The sequence below is a fragment of the Neocloeon triangulifer genome, unplaced genomic scaffold (genome assembly GCF_031216515.1).
Source record: "Neocloeon triangulifer isolate White Clay Creek 2 clone unplaced genomic scaffold, ASM3121651v1 ptg000004l, whole genome shotgun sequence".
NCBI classification, from domain to species: Eukaryota; Metazoa; Arthropoda; class Insecta; order Ephemeroptera; family Baetidae; genus Neocloeon; species Neocloeon triangulifer.
Genome location: NW_026775547.1, coordinates 364,045 through 382,582, shown reverse-complemented (window position 1 = coordinate 382,582; position 18,538 = coordinate 364,045). Strand labels below are relative to the sequence as shown.

General features: G+C 39.1%; 7 protein-coding genes across 11 annotated transcripts; 2 read left to right on the top strand and 5 right to left on the bottom strand.

Annotated features, from left to right (window-relative positions):
* Window positions 1–1,184: 1,184 nt before the first annotated feature.
* On the top strand, window positions 1,185–3,449 carry LOC132193651 (N-sulphoglucosamine sulphohydrolase). 3 transcript variants are annotated; one of them, XM_059614445.1, is made up of 11 exons: window positions 1,185–1,221; window positions 1,375–1,500; window positions 1,563–1,689; window positions 1,745–1,881; window positions 1,935–2,085; window positions 2,138–2,385; window positions 2,440–2,559; window positions 2,617–2,787; window positions 2,840–3,006; window positions 3,061–3,207; window positions 3,258–3,449. In XM_059614445.1, the coding sequence occupies exons 2-11, from the start codon at window positions 1,398–1,400 to the stop codon at window positions 3,414–3,416; spliced, it is 1,530 nt and encodes a 509-aa protein (XP_059470428.1). In that variant the 5' UTR covers window positions 1,185–1,221; window positions 1,375–1,397; the 3' UTR covers window positions 3,417–3,449. The 3 variants fall into 3 exon arrangements, with proteins under 3 accessions (XP_059470428.1, XP_059470427.1, XP_059470429.1); XM_059614444.1 differs by having other exon boundaries at window positions 1,195–1,238; XM_059614446.1 differs by lacking the exon at window positions 1,185–1,221 and having other exon boundaries at window positions 1,491–1,500; window positions 1,734–1,881.
* On the bottom strand, window positions 2,793–8,691 carry LOC132193652 (peroxisomal targeting signal 2 receptor). Of its 2 annotated transcripts, none has more exons than XM_059614448.1 (7): window positions 8,618–8,691; window positions 4,801–4,918; window positions 4,578–4,747; window positions 4,409–4,525; window positions 3,935–4,240; window positions 3,745–3,830; window positions 2,793–3,677 (listed from the first exon to the last, which is right to left on the bottom strand). In XM_059614448.1, the coding sequence occupies exons 2-7, from the start codon at window positions 4,910–4,912 to the stop codon at window positions 3,473–3,475; spliced, it is 996 nt and encodes a 331-aa protein (XP_059470431.1). In that variant the 5' UTR covers window positions 4,913–4,918; window positions 8,618–8,691; the 3' UTR covers window positions 2,793–3,472. The 2 variants fall into 2 exon arrangements, with proteins under 2 accessions (XP_059470431.1, XP_059470432.1); XM_059614449.1 differs by lacking the exon at window positions 8,618–8,691 and adding an exon at window positions 5,480–5,619 and having other exon boundaries at window positions 2,805–3,677.
* LOC132193653 (uncharacterized) lies at window positions 5,396–6,200 on the bottom strand. Its single transcript, XM_059614450.1, has one exon. It carries the CDS (start codon window positions 6,198–6,200, stop codon window positions 5,484–5,486), a length of 717 nt encoding a protein of 238 aa, XP_059470433.1. The 3' UTR covers window positions 5,396–5,483.
* LOC132193656 (uncharacterized) lies at window positions 6,214–6,474 on the bottom strand. Its single transcript, XM_059614453.1, has one exon. The coding sequence runs from the start codon at window positions 6,472–6,474 to the stop codon at window positions 6,214–6,216; it is 261 nt and encodes an 86-aa protein (XP_059470436.1).
* Window positions 6,988–7,912, bottom strand: LOC132193654 (histone-arginine methyltransferase METTL23). Its single transcript, XM_059614451.1, has 2 exons — window positions 7,712–7,912; window positions 6,988–7,569 (listed from the first exon to the last, which is right to left on the bottom strand). Exons 1-2 carry the CDS (start codon window positions 7,814–7,816, stop codon window positions 6,988–6,990), a joined length of 687 nt encoding a protein of 228 aa, XP_059470434.1. The 5' UTR covers window positions 7,817–7,912.
* On the top strand, window positions 8,185–12,059 carry LOC132193650 (translocation protein SEC63 homolog). Its single transcript, XM_059614443.1, has 11 exons — window positions 8,185–8,461; window positions 8,745–8,847; window positions 8,910–9,024; window positions 9,088–9,193; window positions 9,279–9,409; window positions 9,519–10,002; window positions 10,181–10,326; window positions 10,493–10,640; window positions 10,725–11,326; window positions 11,377–11,580; window positions 11,633–12,059. Exons 1-11 carry the CDS (start codon window positions 8,338–8,340, stop codon window positions 11,771–11,773), a joined length of 2,304 nt encoding a protein of 767 aa, XP_059470426.1. The 5' UTR covers window positions 8,185–8,337; the 3' UTR covers window positions 11,774–12,059.
* Window positions 12,060–12,194: 135 nt separating this feature from the next.
* On the bottom strand, window positions 12,195–16,207 carry LOC132193649 (zinc finger protein 26-like). 2 transcript variants are annotated; one of them, XM_059614441.1, is made up of 8 exons: window positions 15,927–16,207; window positions 15,451–15,865; window positions 15,286–15,394; window positions 15,051–15,238; window positions 14,579–14,997; window positions 14,297–14,520; window positions 13,360–14,200; window positions 12,195–13,222 (listed from the first exon to the last, which is right to left on the bottom strand). In XM_059614441.1, exons 1-8 carry the CDS (start codon window positions 15,953–15,955, stop codon window positions 12,256–12,258), a joined length of 3,192 nt encoding a protein of 1,063 aa, XP_059470424.1. In that variant the 5' UTR covers window positions 15,956–16,207; the 3' UTR covers window positions 12,195–12,255. The 2 variants fall into 2 exon arrangements, with proteins under 2 accessions (XP_059470424.1, XP_059470425.1); XM_059614442.1 differs by having other exon boundaries at window positions 15,051–15,229.
* Window positions 16,208–18,538: the final 2,331 nt, after the last annotated feature.

Here is an 18,538-nt window from a genome sequence, read left to right as displayed (position 1 = left end):
GAAGACTTACATCATTAGTCAGCCAGTTTCAGTAAACCAAGGGAACGCTGTTGTCCAGAGGATGAACTGGGGGGTGGGGGGCATCAGTTCCGATCACGCATCTCGGCCTGTATAATGAATGAGGGTTGCCGCCAATGCACACGTTCTGGCACCCAGCAATGGTGGACAATTGGACCTGGAATTTACAATGGTCAGCAATTAGTAAATATATATCATCTTTCAACTAATATACGAGGGAAGCGTGGTGTGCCATTCAATCGTTCTAGTGACAATTTCGCAACATAAATATCCTAATAGTTAATATTCTCAATATTTAATATTAGATACATAAAAAATAATTTTTATCAAACTTAAATAATTGCGCTCGGCAAAAAGTCTTGAAAAAAAAAAGATTTTTGTGCCTATTGATTGCAATCTTCAATGGAACAGAATATTTATTTTCAAGTATTATTTTATTACATAGTTCACTTTGAAGTATTTTACTTAATATAAATATAAGGAACTGTTTAATATCAAAATGCAATTTACTAAAGATTATTGCAAGTGACAATAAAATATAGAGCCGCAGTAGCAAGCTATCAAGGCATTATTATTTTTTTTTTAAATAAGTCTACTCATTGAGTCCATTAATAACTTTCATTCAAAAGTTTATCAATTTATTTTCGGCTAAAAGAAAATTTAGTTTATAATACTAAAATTGTCATGCCCCGTTTTTTAAGGCTACAACGCATTTGATAAACGGTGAGTAGTCTGAACAACATAATTAGCCAGGATAAAAAAATCGAATTTAATTCGAATTGCAGAACAATAAAATTAAAAAAAATGATTGTCAGTGACAATCCCACACGTTCGGAGAAGGCACACGTCCACACTTTCAGTCTTAAACGCCCGCGCAGCATTCGTATTTAAGAGTTGAACGAGCAAAAGTAAGGATCCCACCCAATTCAGTAACACACCTCACTATCAGGGTGCGTGATACTGAGCAAGCTCTTTCCTTGTTGCTTTATTGTGAAACATAAAAAATAATTTTTTTTTTTGTAAAATTTTGTTAGGGGCAATACTGAAACGAATAAGTTATGCAACCGGCTCGGCATATTCGGCGCAACTCAAAACCGAACCAACGCCAGGAGGCAGCACTGCTAAAGCGCAACAATTTTATTGGAGTTAATAACCTTAAATATATACAGCAGTCTAAGTCTCACCGCTGATTCGGAGAATATCGTAAGATCAAATTTTGGGTGAATTTCTTTAAATTTCGATTTGATATATTTCGTTTATTTTGAAATAGATAGATTTCTTATTTGATTAACCATAATTACGCTTAATAAATTCGATTTTTAATATTTCTCAAAATAAATTCATTTTTGAGGACAGTTAAAAGACGTACAGCAGAGATCATGAGATTTAGCTGTGCCTACTTGGTTTTAATTACTTCCGCAATCGCCGGTAGCAGCGATGGCATTAATGAATCTGCTAATAAGAACGTCCTTCTAATTGTTGGTAATAAAATCTTTGAGATATCATAAGTAAATTAACAATTTAATATAACATTTAAAACGCAGCTGACGACGGAGGATTTCAGATGGGCGCTTACAACAGCATGTGCATTACAGAAAACTTGGACAAGTTGGCAAAAAAGAGCCTGATCTTTGACAATGCCTTCACGGCTGTCAGCAGCTGCTCGCCCAGGTCTATTAATTTTTTCTTTTCTTAAATCGACGATTTTAATTCAGGAAGACCTTAGCCGTTCAGCAATCCTGACTGGAGAGCCAAACCATCAAAACGGAATGTACGGACTGCACCAAGGCGTTCACCATTTCCAGTCATTTGACCAAATTCAGAGTTTGCCTAAAATTCTGTCGAAGAGGAAAATCGCAACAGGTTTAAATAAATATTTTACTGGCTTGTTCCCTTTTTCTATTTAATTTTTTCAGGAATTATTGGCAAAAAGCACGTTGGGCCGGCTGATGTGTATCCCTTTGACTTTGCGCACACAGAGGAGAATAACTCGATAATGCAAGTTGGCAGGAACATTACCAAGATCAAGATTTTGGTCAGAGAATTTCTGGCTAAAAGCAAGAAAGAGTATTTTTATTTTTTTAAATTGTACTGCAGATAAAGAAATCTAAATTTTCAGCCCATTTTTTTTATATGTGGCGTTTCATGACCCTCACCGTTGCGGCCATACCAACCCGGAGTATGGTCAATTTTGCGAAAAATTTGGAAACGGCGAGCCAGGTATGGGCCTAATCAAAGACTGGAGCCCAATTTATTACCAACCTGACGAGATCACGCCGCCTGATCTGCCCTATTTTATTCCATTCACAAGAGCGGCGCAGGAAGACGTTGCTGCCCAGTTCACCACTATGTCCAGATTGGACCAAGGTATTTTTTCATGAAAAATTTAATAATTCAGTGAGAATTTTACAAATATTTAAGGAGTTGGTCTTATCATGAAGGAGCTCCAAAGTGCTGGGGTTGATGGCTCCACCTTAGTTATTTACACCTCTGACAACGGCATCCCCTTTCCCAGTGGGCGCACCAACCTTTATGATCCTGGTATAATTACTTTTCAATTTACACAAGAGTTATATTCTTTGTTTTTCATATATTTAGGCCTTTCTGAGCCGATGTTAATCCACTCTCCGCTGCACAGAAAGAGGCAGGGTAAAGTGACTTATTCGATGACTTCCCTACTTGACGTCACCCCAACTATTCTGGACTGGTTCGGCATTGAGAAGCCCTCGCAACTGACAGGACGGTCACTTTTGCCACTTTTAACCGACGGTGAGTTGAAAATTTAACAATTTTAATACATTTATTAAAATTTTTAATAAAGAACCGGAGGAGGACAGGCCTATTTTTGCGAGTCACACAAACCACGAGGTCACTATGTACTACCCAATGCGCGCGGTGCGTACCAAAAGATACAAGTTGATCCACAACCTCAACTACAAAATGCCATTTCCAATTGATCAGGACTTTTTCATCTCTCAAACTTTCCAGGTTAGTTATTTTATGAAAAAAATAATCAAATTTTTCACAAATAAATCCTTGTAGGATATGCTGAATAGGACAAGAAACAAGGAGCCTTTGAACTGGTATAAAACATTACAAAATTACTATTACCGGCCTGAGTGGGAATTGTTTGATTTGCGTCTGGACCCAGAGGAATATTACAATGTCGCCAACAAGAAATCCTACAAGGTTCTAATTTTATTACTTTTTCAAATTGGATATTTACTGTTATTTTATAGAAAATTTTTGATGATCTGAAAACGCAGCTCTGGCAGTGGCAAAACGCAACCAATGACCCGTGGTTGTGTGCTCCGGGTGCAGTACTTGAAAATACTGGAGAGTTCAAATTACACCCAGCATGTCTTTCAGCTGGTTACTTTAATGACGATCTGTACTAGTTTAAATTTTTTCATTATAAAAAATTGTATTTTAAACGCTGTTTTAAATCACTGAATCACTTTTGCATGTGCAGCGCTCTTGGTCGTTGGAGCACAAACTGATCAATTAAAGTTTTCGGAGTAAAAACACACACAAGCGAGTCCCAAGCGCAGTCAGCCAACTGTCCAGGGACATGGAGGTTGAAGTCGAGACCGTAAACGAATTCAGTGTGTTGCTTTATAGTTTCAATAGGCTCGGCGCAGTTTTTGAAATCCCAAATTCTAAAAATTAAAATCGCGACGATCGTTCAGTATTTCGGCGGAAAAATTATATTCGAATTGTACCTACCTTGTGCTAAAGTCGTAGGACACTGCTGCCAGCACAGATCTTTGATGGGGTGAAAATTGCACTTTCCTCACAGCCCTTTCGCAGCCCTTCAAATTAAAATATATTAAGATTATATTCATAAGCATACAAAAAATAAAAATGATTTAAATTTGTGCTAAAAATTTAAAATATTGCATCAAGAGATAATTACAATTTGGTGGAAGATTGGGACTTGCAGTTTTCTCGTGTCCCAGCCTCTGATGAGACCATCAGAAGCGGCTGTCACCAAGATGTGCTCCTGGTATTTGCACCAGTCACAGCTCAAAACTTCGGCACCCTGGTGAGCAGCCACCTTCAAAACAGGGTTTTGAGGAGCTGTGATGTTGCAAATCTGGAGACTGCCATCTCCAGACACTGATGCAAAAGTGCCGTGGACCAGAGGAGACCAAACAGCGCTGTAGACAATGCCTGTGTGGCCCACAAAGGTGCTAAGAGAATGCGGCTGGACTGGATTCCACTGTAAAAAATCCTTCTATTAATATGAATGTCATCTAACTTTTGCAAAAAGATCTACATGAAATTATCCAAATTTATTGTCATTGTGAAAAAAGGTTAAAATTTTGTTACTTGATTTGACTTTAGTTGAATTTGTTATTAATTACTTTGGAAATATAAAATAACGTACCAATTTAACAGTGCAGTCCCAAGAAGCAGACAGGAAGAGTTGCTCCTGCCGCGTTTTACTCCAGTCCACTCCATACACCTCTTTACTATGCTCTTTATACACCAGTCGAGGGACGTTCTGATGATTAAAAATTTATTTATTTAAAATGAAAATTTAACTGAACTCAAACCTGTCCAACATTCCACAGCTGAAGGGAGCCATCGCCACTGGCAGAGATGACAATTTCAGGATTTTCCTCGCTCCAGGCAACATCAAATAGGCCATCGTCCCAATTCAACTGACTTAAAAGTTTGGGCTGTTCATTTGGTAAGATGGACAGGAGGAACAAAGCACCACGACCTATGATAAAGGGAACATATTACGTAGCAGACAAAAAAGAACTTTGTACGTACCAGAGAGACCATAATGCTGCGAAGTTGCGCAAATCAACCTGTCAGCCTGGAAGGGTGAGAACTGGAGCGAGTAGCCGTGCAAGTTCTGAGTGCAAAACACACTGGTCCCCATCGTAATCTGCAAAAATATAGAGGACACAATTCTGTCATATAGTGAATTAATCAATAATCTTATAAAGAGCGGTAAGATAGGGGATAAGCATTATATCTTATCAATATTACCTTTGATCCTAACTTCAGCCACAAAATAACTTGGAATTAATTTAAGTACAAAATTCATTTTTCTAATAATCTAGATAAATTTTTTGTAAGGGTTGAAGACTAAATTTGGAATGTTTGCCCCTAACTGCAATGCAAAATTAAATTTCATCTGATAAAAAATAATTTGCTAAAATTTTATTTTCCAATTTAAAAATACTGAATAAATAATTAAAATTATTTCAGATCAGGATTTAATTGAGATTAATTACATATCCTAGAAACCTGCTAGAAACTGAAATGTGTAAAAAAATAATGTTAACTTCTTAAATAAAATTAGCATAATTATGTCGTAATTATTTGAGGTTTATCAACACGATTTAAATTACACAAAAAATTAATGATTAGAAGAAATGATCAATTCCTTTATTGACTGATGAATTAAATTAACAACAACTGCAATCAAATGTTAGCTATCTACCTTTCTACATCCTATACATGGTTAGTACTTGTGCTACATCGGGTCCGCAGGCCACATCGACGGGTGTGTCCCCTTCGTTGTCCTTAGCTGCAGGGTCAGCGCCAGCCTTGAGCAGCGCATCGACGACCTCCACGTGTCCACACGACGCTGCATAATGCAGAGCGGTCTGTCCGTCTGCGTCCTTGAAGTCGAACTCTGCCCCAAGACTGAGGAGACACTTGACGACCTCAAGGTTGCCACGGTCAGTGGCCCAGTGCAGCGCTGTCATGCCTGTGTCGTCCCACTGGTTGGGGTCATGACCATTTGCGACCAGTTTGCGGACTAAGTCGGCACGGCCCTCTTTAGCCCAGTCCAGCAGGGTCTTGTCCTTGTCGGCCAACTGCTCCTCTTCTTCAGCCACCGGACAAGAGACGGACACCCATCCAGAAGGCAGATCCGAGTCCCGCCATTCAGGATGAGCAGAGGTCAGCAGTTGGATGTACCTTAGTTTGGCCTCAGCCTCGGGCAGGTCAGTCACTTTATTCCAGGCGTCCCACTTTTGTTTGGCTGTCGCTTGGAACCAAGAGGGTTGTGCTGTGGTGCACGGGCCTGCGGTGGCCCTTTTGAAAAGCCCGTAAAGCTGAAGGAGGAGCTTCGAGTCCAGCTCGCCGGCCGTCGCTTGGACAAACTTGGTGGCCGCCTCAAAACTGGCCTCCAACTCTACATCTACATGGCTAGCCATTGCACTAAGGTAACTACGGAGTTTGCTGCGCAGGGTTGACAGTCAGGTTGTTACCCTCGAGCAGGTGGTTCTGTTTGTTGATAGCGTTGGCAAATGCGTTCTGGTTGCCGAAAGAGACAAAACCGTAGCCACGGCTCATGCCAGTGTTCTTGTCGAAAACCACATAAGCTGAGGCGACGTTGCCAAACTCAGAGAAGTAGTGCCGCAACTCCTGATGGCCAACGGTCCATGGAAGATTTCCAACAAAGATGCGCTGAATTGCACGGGCGGCCATTATTCCTCGTCTGCAACAGTTAATAATTTATTAATGATAAGTTCTATTCTCAATCAAGATTTATATGAATATATTTAAGATTCTATTAATTGCAAAAATTTATTATCATAAAGAAAAATTAAAAACGTGAAAGTACTTGCTCATTTACAAATTATTTGCTCACCTCTCAGGTAAATAACTGTTGACGAACCAATCCCGAACATGTCTAAAATAACATTTTTGAGTGAAAATAGACTGACAATGAATTCAATCAGCTGTTTCAATACCTTTCAAATAGTTGTAGCCAGTGTACCTCTTTGCTCGGAAATCAGTCAATTTTCATCAAATCACGTTACATTAAACTTTGTTTTGATTGATTTGTCAAATACCTGGTAGTTTTTAATTTTAATTATACATTCAACCAAAGAAATATATACAAAAACAATTCGACTAATTTTTCTTGCTTTACGAAATAAAAAAGTTCATTTTAATTTTAGAACATTTAATTACTCGTATTCACCTGTTTTTTTTTTATTAAGCTTTGGCAATTTCCAGCAAGTGGATGGTGTGATCTTGCATCAGCTCGTGAACGTCAATGCCAGACTCTGCGCCCAAAGTGGACAGCGGGATGTGCTCGCAGCGAAGGCCCCACTTGTTGAGCAGGTGCTCGATGGACCAGTCAGCACTTCTCTCCTGGTATGTGCACAGGAACTTGGCCAACGGGTTCTTGTCGAGCAAGAAGGACACGGTGACCAAGATGTCTTCGAAGAGGGACGGCTCGTAGAAGCAATCTGAGCCCAGTATCAAATCCACAGGGCCGAGGGCAAAGGTGCTGTGCAGAAAGAGGCCCCACGAGAGTCCAAGGACGCGCACTCGGCCGGTCAGTCCGTTGATGTCGCACACCCGTTGGCAGTGCTGCAGACTCCTCGGCAGACTGGCGCAGTCGGACAAGGTAACGTCGGCTCCGCACTTTGCAGCTACGATTCCTGGCAAGCTGGTGCCGGCGCCGATTTCAATCACGCGTTTTCCGGGAAGCTCGCGTCGATGCTCCCACAGGAACCACGCAAGGATTGGAGCCGAGGGCCACGTGTAAAAGTTGTAGCTCGCTTGAAGAAGCTGTGAAAATGAACTGAAATCAATAAGTCTATTCGTTTACTTTTTTGTGGAATATTGAAAAACACCCTTGTTCCGCAAGTCGCCATGATTGCATGGGCTTGGGTGCAAGGGACATGCGGTGCCTCTTTTTTAGTCTTTTTACCTCGGGAATGATGACCTCAAGCGTCTCCGGGGGGCCTTCTCCAATCAACGGGGGTTTGGTTTTGAAAACAAACTTTTTGATCTTCTCGCCAGACCCATCAGACATTAGAAATCATTGAAATGCGGCATTGCCCAAGCTCAAAATGCAAGCTGATGCAAGCTAAGAAACACGGAATACGACGACGATGAGAAAAAGCATCCACTCCCGCACTCCCTCTCCTAGCAATGCCAATGTGACAAAAGTATTTAAGGTCTTAAATTTGAGCAAGATTGCATCACATTGCAAAAAAAAATTTTAAATAAAAGAAATTGAAAAAAAATTGTAATTGATTGTTATCAATTAAAATAAACGTTGAAACAATAAAACCAAAGAAGATCAAGATATTTTTACAAAGTTTATCATCCTGCTGTAAGGTTATGTTGCCTTGACCTTTTGCTTTTTATAGATGGCAGCACCGATCGCCCTTCCAGCTTGGACGGACGACGGACAGGCAAGCCCTGGTGCCTGGTTGGTTCTTATTTACATGGCGTCTTTTTGAAGTGACATTTGTATGCGAGGAGTGCTGGCGAATTTCAGAATATCTCTGCTGTTACCCAGAAATTAGCTGAGTCTCGCAGCGGTTCGCGATGGGCGGACAAAAGTTCCAGTATGACGAGAGCGGTGGAACATTTTTCTACTTCCTTATCTCGTTTCTCGCTCTTCTTTTAATCCCTGGAACTTATTACTATTGGCCACGTCGTCTCGTCGAAGGTAAACCAAAACATTTTTCTTTTATAAATTGTAATAATACATTTCGATAATAGTTAACACGAAATTTTGAATGATGTTTTCATCTTGAATTTTCAAAATTCTCGTCTGTTAAAAATTATTTTCAAAGAAAAAAAAATAGTTTTAAAAGGCACGCACCAGTTCGCCTGCATGTTTGTGTTCTCCGCTAATGTAACGGTACCTAGCATTCGCTGACAGTTTTGCCAATTGTGATGCGTGACATTGCTGCCGAGCACGCACTGATGCTAAAATTTTATTTTTGCAGATCCCGAAAAGGCAAGGAAGTTATGCCAGTGCGATGGCTGCAAACGGAAAAGGAGAATTATGCAGAGCAGCGAGCCTTGGAAAGGAACCAAAAATTTTTTCAAGTGCGCAATAAAATATTCACTTTCCTTTTTTTTTAACCTTCGATGTCTCATTAAATTTTCAGAAAAGTGGTCATAATTCTTGGCTGGGTTCTGCTGTTTCTCTTGGCCTACAAGGTTTCCCAATTTGATTACGAAATGGCCAACTTTGACCCTTATGACATCCTTCAAGTTTCGTCTGTAATATGAAATTCCTTTTTTCGTTGCAAACCATCTAACCTTGGAATATTTTTTTAATTTTAGGGAGCATCTCAAGCAGATATAAAAAAGGCGTACCGAAAATTATCTTTGATTCTTCACCCTGACAAAGAGACTGGCAATGAAAAGGCTTTCATGAAGCTTAATAAAGGTATGTAATTGGATAAAATGTGATATTGCTATGCGTGTTGTGGTGCTTCTCACTCAAAACTAACCAAATTTTTCATCTAAAACAGCATACCAAGCGCTGACAGATGATGAGGCACGTAAAAACTGGGAAAAGTACGGCAACCCTGATGGCCCAGGAGTCATCAACTTTGGAATTGCCCTACCTTCTTGGATAGTTGAAAAAGAAAACTCTGTCTGGGTAATTATTTTAAGTTCTTTTAAAAAAAAATTAATGTAAACAGTCAACTCAGCTTTTGTCAAAAATTCTTATTTTGATTGGAGAATAAGAAATACTTTTTTTTCCGCAGGTTTTGGGCCTGTACGCTTTGGTGTTCATGATCGCCCTCCCCACCGTTGTGGGAATGTGGTGGTACAGATCGATTCGCTACTCGGGAGATCAGGTGTTGCTTGACACACAGCAGCTTTACTACTACTTCTTCCACAAGACGCCTGCCATGCCTCTCAAGCGGGCGTTGATGATATTGGCTGCGTCTTTGGAGTATGACAAAAAGCACAACAATGAGGTGCAGGAACGACCGTCGGACAACGTTGAAATACCGCAGCTGATTCGTCAGATTCCCAACTTGAATGAGAAGACCCGAGAGCGTCCCTTGAGCGATGCATATTCATTGAAGGCCCGAGCATTGATTTTTGCTCACATGAGCCGAATGCACCTACCTGAAAAAACGTTGGAGATTGACCGACAGTACATCGTCAAAAAGTGTCCGTACCTCATTCAGGAGATGGTCAATTGCGTCTCCCAACTCATATTGCTTGCTTACGCTAGAAGAAGTGAGTTATCAAAGTTTTTACAAAAATCGAGCAATTTTGAATTACTTTTTATAATTTGATTTTGATTAAATTACTTATATTTGTAAATATTTGTGTTTTAACACAAAATGCTCAGATTTAAAATATTTTCTCCTTTTTGTATTTGTTATAAAATAAAATTTATTTTAAATTTGTTTAGTAAACATGCTCCCGAAAATCGAGACCATCGAAAACGTGATGAAGCTCAGTCCCATGATAGTGCAAGGTCTGTGGGAAATTAAAAGTCCACTTCTGCAGCTGCCGCACATCCAGGAGGAAAACTTGAAATGGTTTTCATCAAAAAAGGTATAAATTTTATTAGATTTATGGATAAACATTTTAAGTAATTTATCAGATCCCTTTTATGAAAAATTCCACCAGAAAAGAGGTAGAATATTGACATTTAAAAAAATTCCTTTTAAGAATAATTACCATATAAGTAAATACTAATTTTGGATTTATTTTCCTTTAGAGGCACATTAAGAACTTGCAGCAACTGGCCCAATTACCAGCTGATGACCGACGGGCTTTGCTAAAGAGTATTCCAGACGAGCATTACGAGGACATTATGAAAGTTTTAGGAAATATGCCATACATAGATTTCCAAGTCAGATGTGAAGGTAAGAATTTTTTCTGATATTTTTAAGTTAGGTTGAAATAAATTGAACAATGGACGCCACTAATATTTTTATTCTGAATTGCAGTCATAGATGATGAAGAGCCAACTGTTTACACAGCAGGAGCAATTGTGACTGTGACAGTAATTTTGGAGCGTAAAAACATGTCAGTACTTTTTGGTGATGAATCAGCCCCAGACAAGACTGCCGATGAGTCAAAAGAAGAGGTGGACGAAGATGCTGAAAAGAAAGAGGATGCCAACCAGACTAAGAAGCCACCTGCGTGGCAAAAGCAGAAGAAAGGCAAGAAGAGCAGTAAAAAGGGTGCCAAGAAGTCTGTTGTGAGCTCAAGTAAGCCTGCAGCACCAGCAGCAGCACCACCAACTACAACCACACCAACCTCAAATTCAGTCGGTAAAAAATCTTTAGAGAAAGTCGAAGAGGACAAGAGTTCGGAGAAAGCTGAGGCTTCGGCAGATCCAGATGAGAGTGAGTTGTCAGACGATGACGCTGAGCAATCAGATGACAGTGAAGGAGAACAAGTGAATGAAAAGAGCAACAAGAAATCAACAGTTGAAGATGACGATGTCGAGTGGGAAAAGTTCCAAAACAAACTAGCCAAACGAGAAAAAGTCCTTGAGGGTCGCAGCAAAACTTCGCATAGTGTTCACTGTCCTCTATACCCAGATGTAATGTTCTTGAAATTTATGTATTTTTTAAATTAAATCTTTATTTTCAGGACAAGCAAGAGTACTGGTGGGTCTACATAAGTGACAGAAAAAGCCACACACTGCTGACAGCACCGTACCACGTCACGGCTTTGGTTGATACAGAAGAGATTCAGTTAAAGTTCACAGCTCCTAGGTGGCCTGGTGTCTACACCTTTGCTGTTTGCTTACGATCAGACTCTTACCTGGGATTTGACCAGCTCCATGACATAAAAGTAAGTCTTCATTTTGTAATTTGATGAAAAATAAAACGCCACAAATTTTCAGCTTGATGTTAAGGAGGCGCCAGAGGAAATTACAGACCATCCTCAATGGGACTTCCCTGAGGGAGAAGAGGCTCAAGAGGGCGAGGGAAGTGACCTTTCCGAATTCACGACAGACGAAGACGTGGAGGACGACGAAGAGTGAAAAGAGAAAGTGTACGTGTGCCTGTCTGGATCGTGCTCATCTCTCGATTGGTTCTGCGAAAAAGTTATTCATTTGTTTGTTGAATACCAAGGTTTTAAATGTAAAAATGAATGTGTAACCAAATTTACGCTGTTAATGTTTCATCTTATATTATTACGAAGAGAAATAATTTATTGTGAGGTTGACAGGAAGATTTAGGCGAGATTGATGTTTTGGGTTTAAAAATATATTGAACTAAGGGGTGTGTCACGCACAGTAGACCAATTAAACAAATTTTCCTTTCGTATCAACACTTGTTTTATTTGAACTAATTTTTTTCAAGAACTTCTGATAATAAACAGATATTATTAGTTGTACATAAAAAGAAAGTTACGTTTAAATTGGGCAGTATGAATTAAGTTTATTAAGTAACCAATTGAAATATATTTCTTAAAAAGATCTGTTTATTAAAAAGATATGTTTTCTAAACAAATCAACACAACTCATTTACTCTTGGTTGCCCTCGACTTCTTAGGTGATGTGTATGTGACATTGGACACCTCAAGAAGTTTCTGTAGAAGATCATCTTTACCCTCAAGCTTGGCGTGGTCGGTCTTCATGTGCTTGATAAGGGCCAAGGATCTTCCGTACGTTGCATTGCAAAGAACGCATTCAAAGAGCTCTCTATTCTTGGGCAGGTGGATTAATTTGATGTGCTGAGTAGCAGCATTCCTAGAGTAGAATGCTCGGCCGCAATCTTCACACTTGAACAGCTTTTCATGTGAGCCCACGTGTCCATGCCAGGCAGCTCTCGTCTTGAACGCTTTTGGACAGTATGTGCACACAAAGTTTCTCTCGGTCCGATGCTTGCTCCTGATGTGGTTGTGCATGGCGCTGTTTGACTTGAAGGCCATATCACACTCCTTACATTTGTACGGCCGCTCATTTGTGTGGGTCCGCATATGAACATAGAGCATCTGCGCCAGCCGGAAGGTCTTTGGACAAAGTTTGCATGCATGATCTTTGGTGCCTTTGTGGATCAGTTCATGCTTATGGCGGTCAGCAGTGCGCCGGAAGGTCTTCGGGCAGAATTGACACTTGAGGGTTTTGAGTACAGCCATGGTAGTGACGTGTCTCTGGTAGTGATAGTTTAGGGAAGCGGCCGAGCACACGTTGATGCTACACACAGGACACTGGAACATAATACCACTTTTGTGCGATGCCTTTGCATGCACACCCAGACTGAGCGCCGAATAAAAGTGGCTCGGACATTCAGTGCACTTGAAGAGCTTCCCCACGCCTCGATGGTGCATGGCATCATGGATATCCTTCAGGTCAACACTGATGCATTCCTGGCAGCTGTCACAGAAGGTCAGGTCATAGGAGGTGACAATTGTTTGATTCAGTTGAGACTCCAAATGGTCTATTGAAGGCAAGTGATTCCGTAATTGGTCCAGATCCTTGAAGTATCTTAAACAAAATAAAAAATGTATTTAATTTAAATTAAGTTAAATAAAAAGAGAAATCCTTTTTAAATCAACCACATCTTTATAGGATCTCAAAATGTAAAAAAAGGAATATTTTTATAGCAACTTAATTGAACTTACTTTGTGCAGAGGTTGCATTTGAGCATCTGTTCCTTGTCAGGATGAGCTTTATTGACATGCGAGAGCAAATCTTGCTCTTCAAGAAAGTACTTTTTACAGTGTGGACAAGAAAACTGAGCATGGCTTTGTACGTGCACCTTCAAGCCCTGCGAGGATGAGCATTTCTTGCCACAAAGTTCGCACTCAGTGCTCAATTCCAAGTCCCCGCGCTCTGCGTGCTTGGCCAAGTGTCTCCTGAGCTCTCTTTTGCGGGCAAACTTTTTTTTGCATATATTGCAAGTAAGGACTTGCACATACTCAAAGCCTGCCATATGGTTTCTTGCCACGGCGTGCACCTCTGCAGATATTTTGGAGCCAAAGACCTTGTCGCACGTTTGACACTTGAACGGACTTGGATTAGTAGGTGCGGAAGAGTAATTGGAGTTTGCCGTCTGATCCTGCTGACCGGCTAAGAGAATTTCTCCCTTTGCTATATGTACATTTTCATGCTTCCACAGATCACGTTTTCGTAGGTGTCCTTTAGAGCAGTACCTGCATTGGTAGATGGTGGTGTCGGTGAGCATGTCGCGGCAGTGATTGCTGGCCATGCAATGAAGTTGAAGAGACGAACGTGAGGCGTACGATTTGGGACATTCTCGACATGCAAACATCTTTGACATAGTTGGAGCCATATCATGAACGTCTTTGAGGTGTTTGTTTAATCTTTCCAAGGCGATGAACTTTGAAGGGCAAGCTATGCATTTGAAGACCTCAACACCACTCTGGTGCAGCTGGTTGTGAAGATTAGCATCTTCGACGTCCTCCTTGCAAACACGGCAGTGGTGTGAGCATACACTCATCTCTGCGACGAATTTTGTAAGGTCAGTTTCATTCCATTACATTTTTACTTTACATGTGGCAGGGAAAAGCGCAACAATTATCAGAAAAATTTTCTCACCTGGTAAGATATTGTTTTCGTTGATCTTCATTTCAACTGTTGGATGCTCACTGAGGATGTGCTTGGTAATTCCAGGTAAAGTAAAACCCGTCATCTCGCAAAAGCCACAATTCATCTTAGATCGTATTCCTTTCTGTCCATATGGGTGCTCTTCCTGCCTGTGCTTCCTATATGCAGCCCTTCGATTGAATTTTATCTTGCATATTGTGCATTCGAACTTTCCTCTATAAATTTAAAAATATAAAGTAGTTGCTTTGAAATAAATGAAAGAAATTTGTATACATATTCTCTGCTGCTTCTTCAGTTTCCCGAATTTCCTCTTTTCCACATGATTTGCTATGTTCTGTCAGAGAAAATTTGGAGAGGAAGCATTTTTTGCATGAGGTGCACTGGTGCACCTTGGCGCCTTCTTTGTGGATCTTGATGTGGGTTTCAACTGTCTCGGAAGCAAAGTCTAAACAACACTTGTTGCAGAAAACAGATACCACCTCATCAGGCAAGCCTATCATGATCGTGTTTAGCTCTTCCTCCAACATATCAAGTTTGTGCTGCCTGATGTGTGGACTTGCAGATGATTGGCTATTGAAAACTTTGTCACAAAATGGGCATTTCTGGCACTTGTGCTTGGTCTGTTTGTCCAGGTCGTGGGTTTTAAAATTGCACAGTCTGCACTTATACAAAACAACTTTTTCCTTTACCACCTACAGAAAATTGAGAGAGTTAGTGTAAATTAAAAAGACAAGGTAAATCATACTTTGGTGGCAATTGTTTTAATCTTTGCATCAGTTGAATTTCCAATCTCCACATTCTCTTCAGAATTTACCTCTTGAGAGATTAACATGGATTCACTAAAATCGTCATCATGGCCATTTTCATCATCACTGCCTAAATCCACAGAAACGGCATCCTCTGATTTCCTTTCCACCAGAGGTTCTTGATAATCTTAAAGTTAGTTTGCAGGAAATATTTAAATTAGATAATGTATATACCTTGAGTGACGATTTTTTGTTTCTTCGAATCAACCGAGTGTTTATTTGCATCAGGGCTTCCGTCTGCTGGCCTTTTTCTGTCACTGATTACTTTTTGTGGAGGTTTCAGCTACACAATAAGATTAAAATTAGATATAGTTTAATGATTGATTTCAAAGCTTTCACCAGAAGAACTCTCTTAACATCTTGGCCAACATTTAGCATTGGAGAGGCTGTAGTTGGCGTGATGATTTTGATGTTCCCCGTTTCAGATTTCTTTGATGGGCTCTTGTGCAAAACCCTGAGGATTCTCAGGCCTCTGAGTGTGCTGTTGGAAGCTACAACTGTTGCTTTCTGAGGAGAGTCTATGTTGCTGCACTCTATGACATGCTTCTCCGGCTGCTGAGTTTTAGGACACTTGTTGACCAAGTGTTCGGAGTACTCTTGCAAGGAGGCAAATTTAGTGGCGCAAGCATAGCACTGCAACGAGCTGAGCTTCTGCTGCAAAGCAACCAAATGCTCCTGAAGTTTTTCTGGGGTCAGGAATGTAGCGCTACAGCAACAGGGGCACTTTATCAAATTGATGCTTTCAGCTAAGTGCCTGAAATTTTGATATGAAATGGTCAACATTATGTACAAAAATCAACATGAAATATACAAACCTGATGTTAATTTTTGCGTTTGAAATCATGATGATTACGCATGTAAAAAAAAAAGAGTTGCAGACACACAAAACTAAAGCAAAATTTTCAACGAAACATTATGTACATATTTGTACAAATAAAATCAGCGTTCAATAATGGTTTGATTCCAGAAATTAATCTTTAAAAGGAAACGATCGACATGAAATTTCAAAAGGGCACAAATTCTATTCAGCAATGAAATGATGTCTAATCATTTTCGTTTGGCTTGGCCATGGCCATTGCCTTCTTCCGTTGCTGTGAGGCCCGGGAAGCCAGGTTCAGAGCTTCTGAGGTTCAGAGATCGTAACAACAACCGGTTATCGGCCGATCGTCAATTGTTTTTTTTTTTAACAAAAGCAAAAGTACCGCAGGCCGCAGGCAGTAGAGCCCGCTGTCCGCTAGGCTGCAAGGATTAGATCGCTCGATCGCGTATATCATTAATATCATATTATATCATTCAATATATCAATAGATGATTCATATTGTCAAATTATTTAATTATCGACCTTTTAAAAGGGGCAATTGCCCCATTTTGGCATTTTTGCGACTGCATTCTTTTCAAAAAGCATTATTAATTACGATTAATTATTCTCATAATTTAGTATTTAGTAATTTAAATTTTTCAAAATTCAAACTTGAAAAAAAGCCCATTGCAATTGCGGAAAGCATAATGCAATCTTAATCTGAAATCTTTTTTTTAATCCAATTAATCCTATAGCTCTGCACTCTGCGCGGTCGTTAAATTGCATAGTTGAAGCGAAAATCTTTATTCCCAAACTTTTATCAATATAAAGATTAAAGAAGCTAAAAATAGTAAAATAATTATTTATTTATGGGTGCCCGGTGCATCGTGGTTGGGTCAACTCGCGATCCGCGATGATAACACGCATAAGTTCAAGAAGCTAATTGTAAAAAAAATTCATAAATCTCAACTATATTTATTTTCCAATTTTAACAGCTTTTATCAATAATTATTTGTTAAAATTAAAATTATATATATTTTATTCTCATATTTATTTCAAATAAAGTTTGGAAAATTTAAACACGTTATAATTATTATAAATTCCTTATATTTACACTCACTTTTTTAATTATTTAAATATTTTTGTCACGATCGACCGCGACACAAGACGAGTGGCGAGAATCATACTTGTTTATCAGAGGATGGCCGCGGCCTCACGAAACAGATCGGTCGCTTGCTGCTGCCTGCTTTGGAGATTTTTGTGGGGGTGGAAGAAGAGAAGGAAGCATGTCAGGTATAGGCAATCGTCAATAACAATAGAGAACACAAAAAACAGGTGATCCAAGGAGACTTAAAAATGTTGAAAATCTCACAAAGCGTATATACAAATAGCATGAGAATGCGCTCCTAACTTATTCTCCTAAATTATTTATTAATTTTACAAAATATAATTATGTGGGTGCACAATTTTTGATACGGCCAATATTAGGTTTGTTGAAATCAGCATTAAAATTGTCAAATTTTGATGAAAGTTAATTTGAAATTAAAAACCAGAGGTCAAGAGGGCAGCGGGTGACCTAGGGCACTTAGAGCTTTAACAATACCTTCTTGCTCTGGAGCTTAAAATTTTGAATCAACCATCGTTAGAATTATGCGATTCGGACCAGTGGGAGCAAAGTATTTGCGCTCGGCAGTTTAGTATGAACATCACATTTTTAAGAAGGTTGAATTAAATTTAAATTATTCTATTAACGCCATTGACAAGAACGCTTCAAGTGTTTTGAGCCAAGTCTTTAAGCAACTAATCATAATTTATTTGTGTTTTTTTACTTGAAATCTATGTGCTGCAGTCAAAGTTGAAGTGGAAAAAACACTGTAATAATTTTGAATAGCTGTTTCAGAATCTGAATTCTCACAATAAAAAAACAATAGATGTATTTGAGCTTAGTTGTGAATTTTCTCAATTTTTACTTCATTAGCAGGCGAGATAATTAATAAAAACTCCGCGACCCGCCCCAAAAATTTTTGGACTAAAAAGCCGCGGTCGTCTCACACAAGAGAGACATCGGCGTTATTGCGCTGTTCAAGTTTCTGTAAAAACGAAAACTCAAAAAATCGTAACTTTGGTCCTATTGATCCGAATAATTAAATTTTTGAAATATATAAAAGATTTTTCAATCTCAAAAAATTGGTATCAACATTTGATTAAATATAAAAGATAACAAGGAAGCTATTAGGCAAATATCTCTTTTATGAATACATAGCTTGTAAAATTTAAAAAAAAAAATATGTATAAATTTGTTCAGAACAGTGGAAAAAATTTGAGACTTAAACAAGTAAAAGAAGGAATCAATAAGGCTCTTTTAAATAATCATCTGTGCTAAATATGACCGTAATCCAAATATTAAAAAAAAATTATAATTATAAAAATATCAACTCAATAAAATTATAAAAATTTTACCTTCCGCGTTTGTGTTAAACCAAAACATTTTTATACTTTGATCTCATACAATACACCACAGCCTAATTAAAATGAATGCCCGTAATATTCTTATTTTATTTGGGTTTAATTCACTTATTTTATTTTGACCATGTTCGTAAAAATATTCTGCTGATAATTATATAATAT

Excerpts from the sequence above, each read along its gene's own strand:
- LOC132193651 (XM_059614445.1), top strand. The coding sequence starts at position 1,398 with ATGAGATTTAGCTGTGCCTACTTGGTTTTAATTACTTCCGCAATCGCC. Across the intron at positions 1,501-1,562 it reads GAACGTCCTTCTAATTGTTG|CTGACGACGGAGGATTTCAG; the intron begins GTAATAAAATCT and ends TTTAAAACGCAG. Across the intron at positions 3,208-3,257 it reads CCAACAAGAAATCCTACAAG|AAAATTTTTGATGATCTGAA; the intron begins GTTCTAATTTTA and ends GTTATTTTATAG.
- LOC132193652 (XM_059614448.1), bottom strand. The coding sequence starts at position 4,912 with ATGGGGACCAGTGTGTTTTGCACTCAGAACTTGCACGGCTACTCGCTC. Across the intron at positions 4,241-4,408 it reads GGGACTGCACTGTTAAATTG|TGGAATCCAGTCCAGCCGCA; the intron begins GTACGTTATTTT and ends GATTTTTTACAG. Across the intron at positions 3,678-3,744 it reads TCCTACGACTTTAGCACAAG|AATTTGGGATTTCAAAAACT; the intron begins GTAGGTACAATT and ends TTTAATTTTTAG.
- LOC132193653 (XM_059614450.1), bottom strand. The coding sequence starts at position 6,200 with ATGGCTAGCCATGTAGATGTAGAGTTGGAGGCCAGTTTTGAGGCGGCC.
- LOC132193656 (XM_059614453.1), bottom strand. The coding sequence starts at position 6,474 with ATGGCCGCCCGTGCAATTCAGCGCATCTTTGTTGGAAATCTTCCATGG.
- LOC132193654 (XM_059614451.1), bottom strand. The coding sequence starts at position 7,816 with ATGTCTGATGGGTCTGGCGAGAAGATCAAAAAGTTTGTTTTCAAAACC. Across the intron at positions 7,570-7,711 it reads TTGAGGTCATCATTCCCGAG|CTTCTTCAAGCGAGCTACAA; the intron begins GTAAAAAGACTA and ends TCATTTTCACAG.
- LOC132193650 (XM_059614443.1), top strand. The coding sequence starts at position 8,338 with ATGGGCGGACAAAAGTTCCAGTATGACGAGAGCGGTGGAACATTTTTC. Across the intron at positions 10,641-10,724 it reads TTTCCAAGTCAGATGTGAAG|TCATAGATGATGAAGAGCCA; the intron begins GTAAGAATTTTT and ends TCTGAATTGCAG. Across the intron at positions 11,327-11,376 it reads ACTGTCCTCTATACCCAGAT|GACAAGCAAGAGTACTGGTG; the intron begins GTAATGTTCTTG and ends CTTTATTTTCAG.
- LOC132193649 (XM_059614441.1), bottom strand. The coding sequence starts at position 15,955 with ATGATTTCAAACGCAAAAATTAACATCAG. Across the intron at positions 14,998-15,050 it reads TTAAAACAATTGCCACCAAA|GTGGTAAAGGAAAAAGTTGT; the intron begins GTATGATTTACC and ends AATTTTCTGTAG. Across the intron at positions 14,521-14,578 it reads GAAGAAGCAGCAGAGAATAT|AGGAAAGTTCGAATGCACAA; the intron begins GTATACAAATTT and ends TTAAATTTATAG.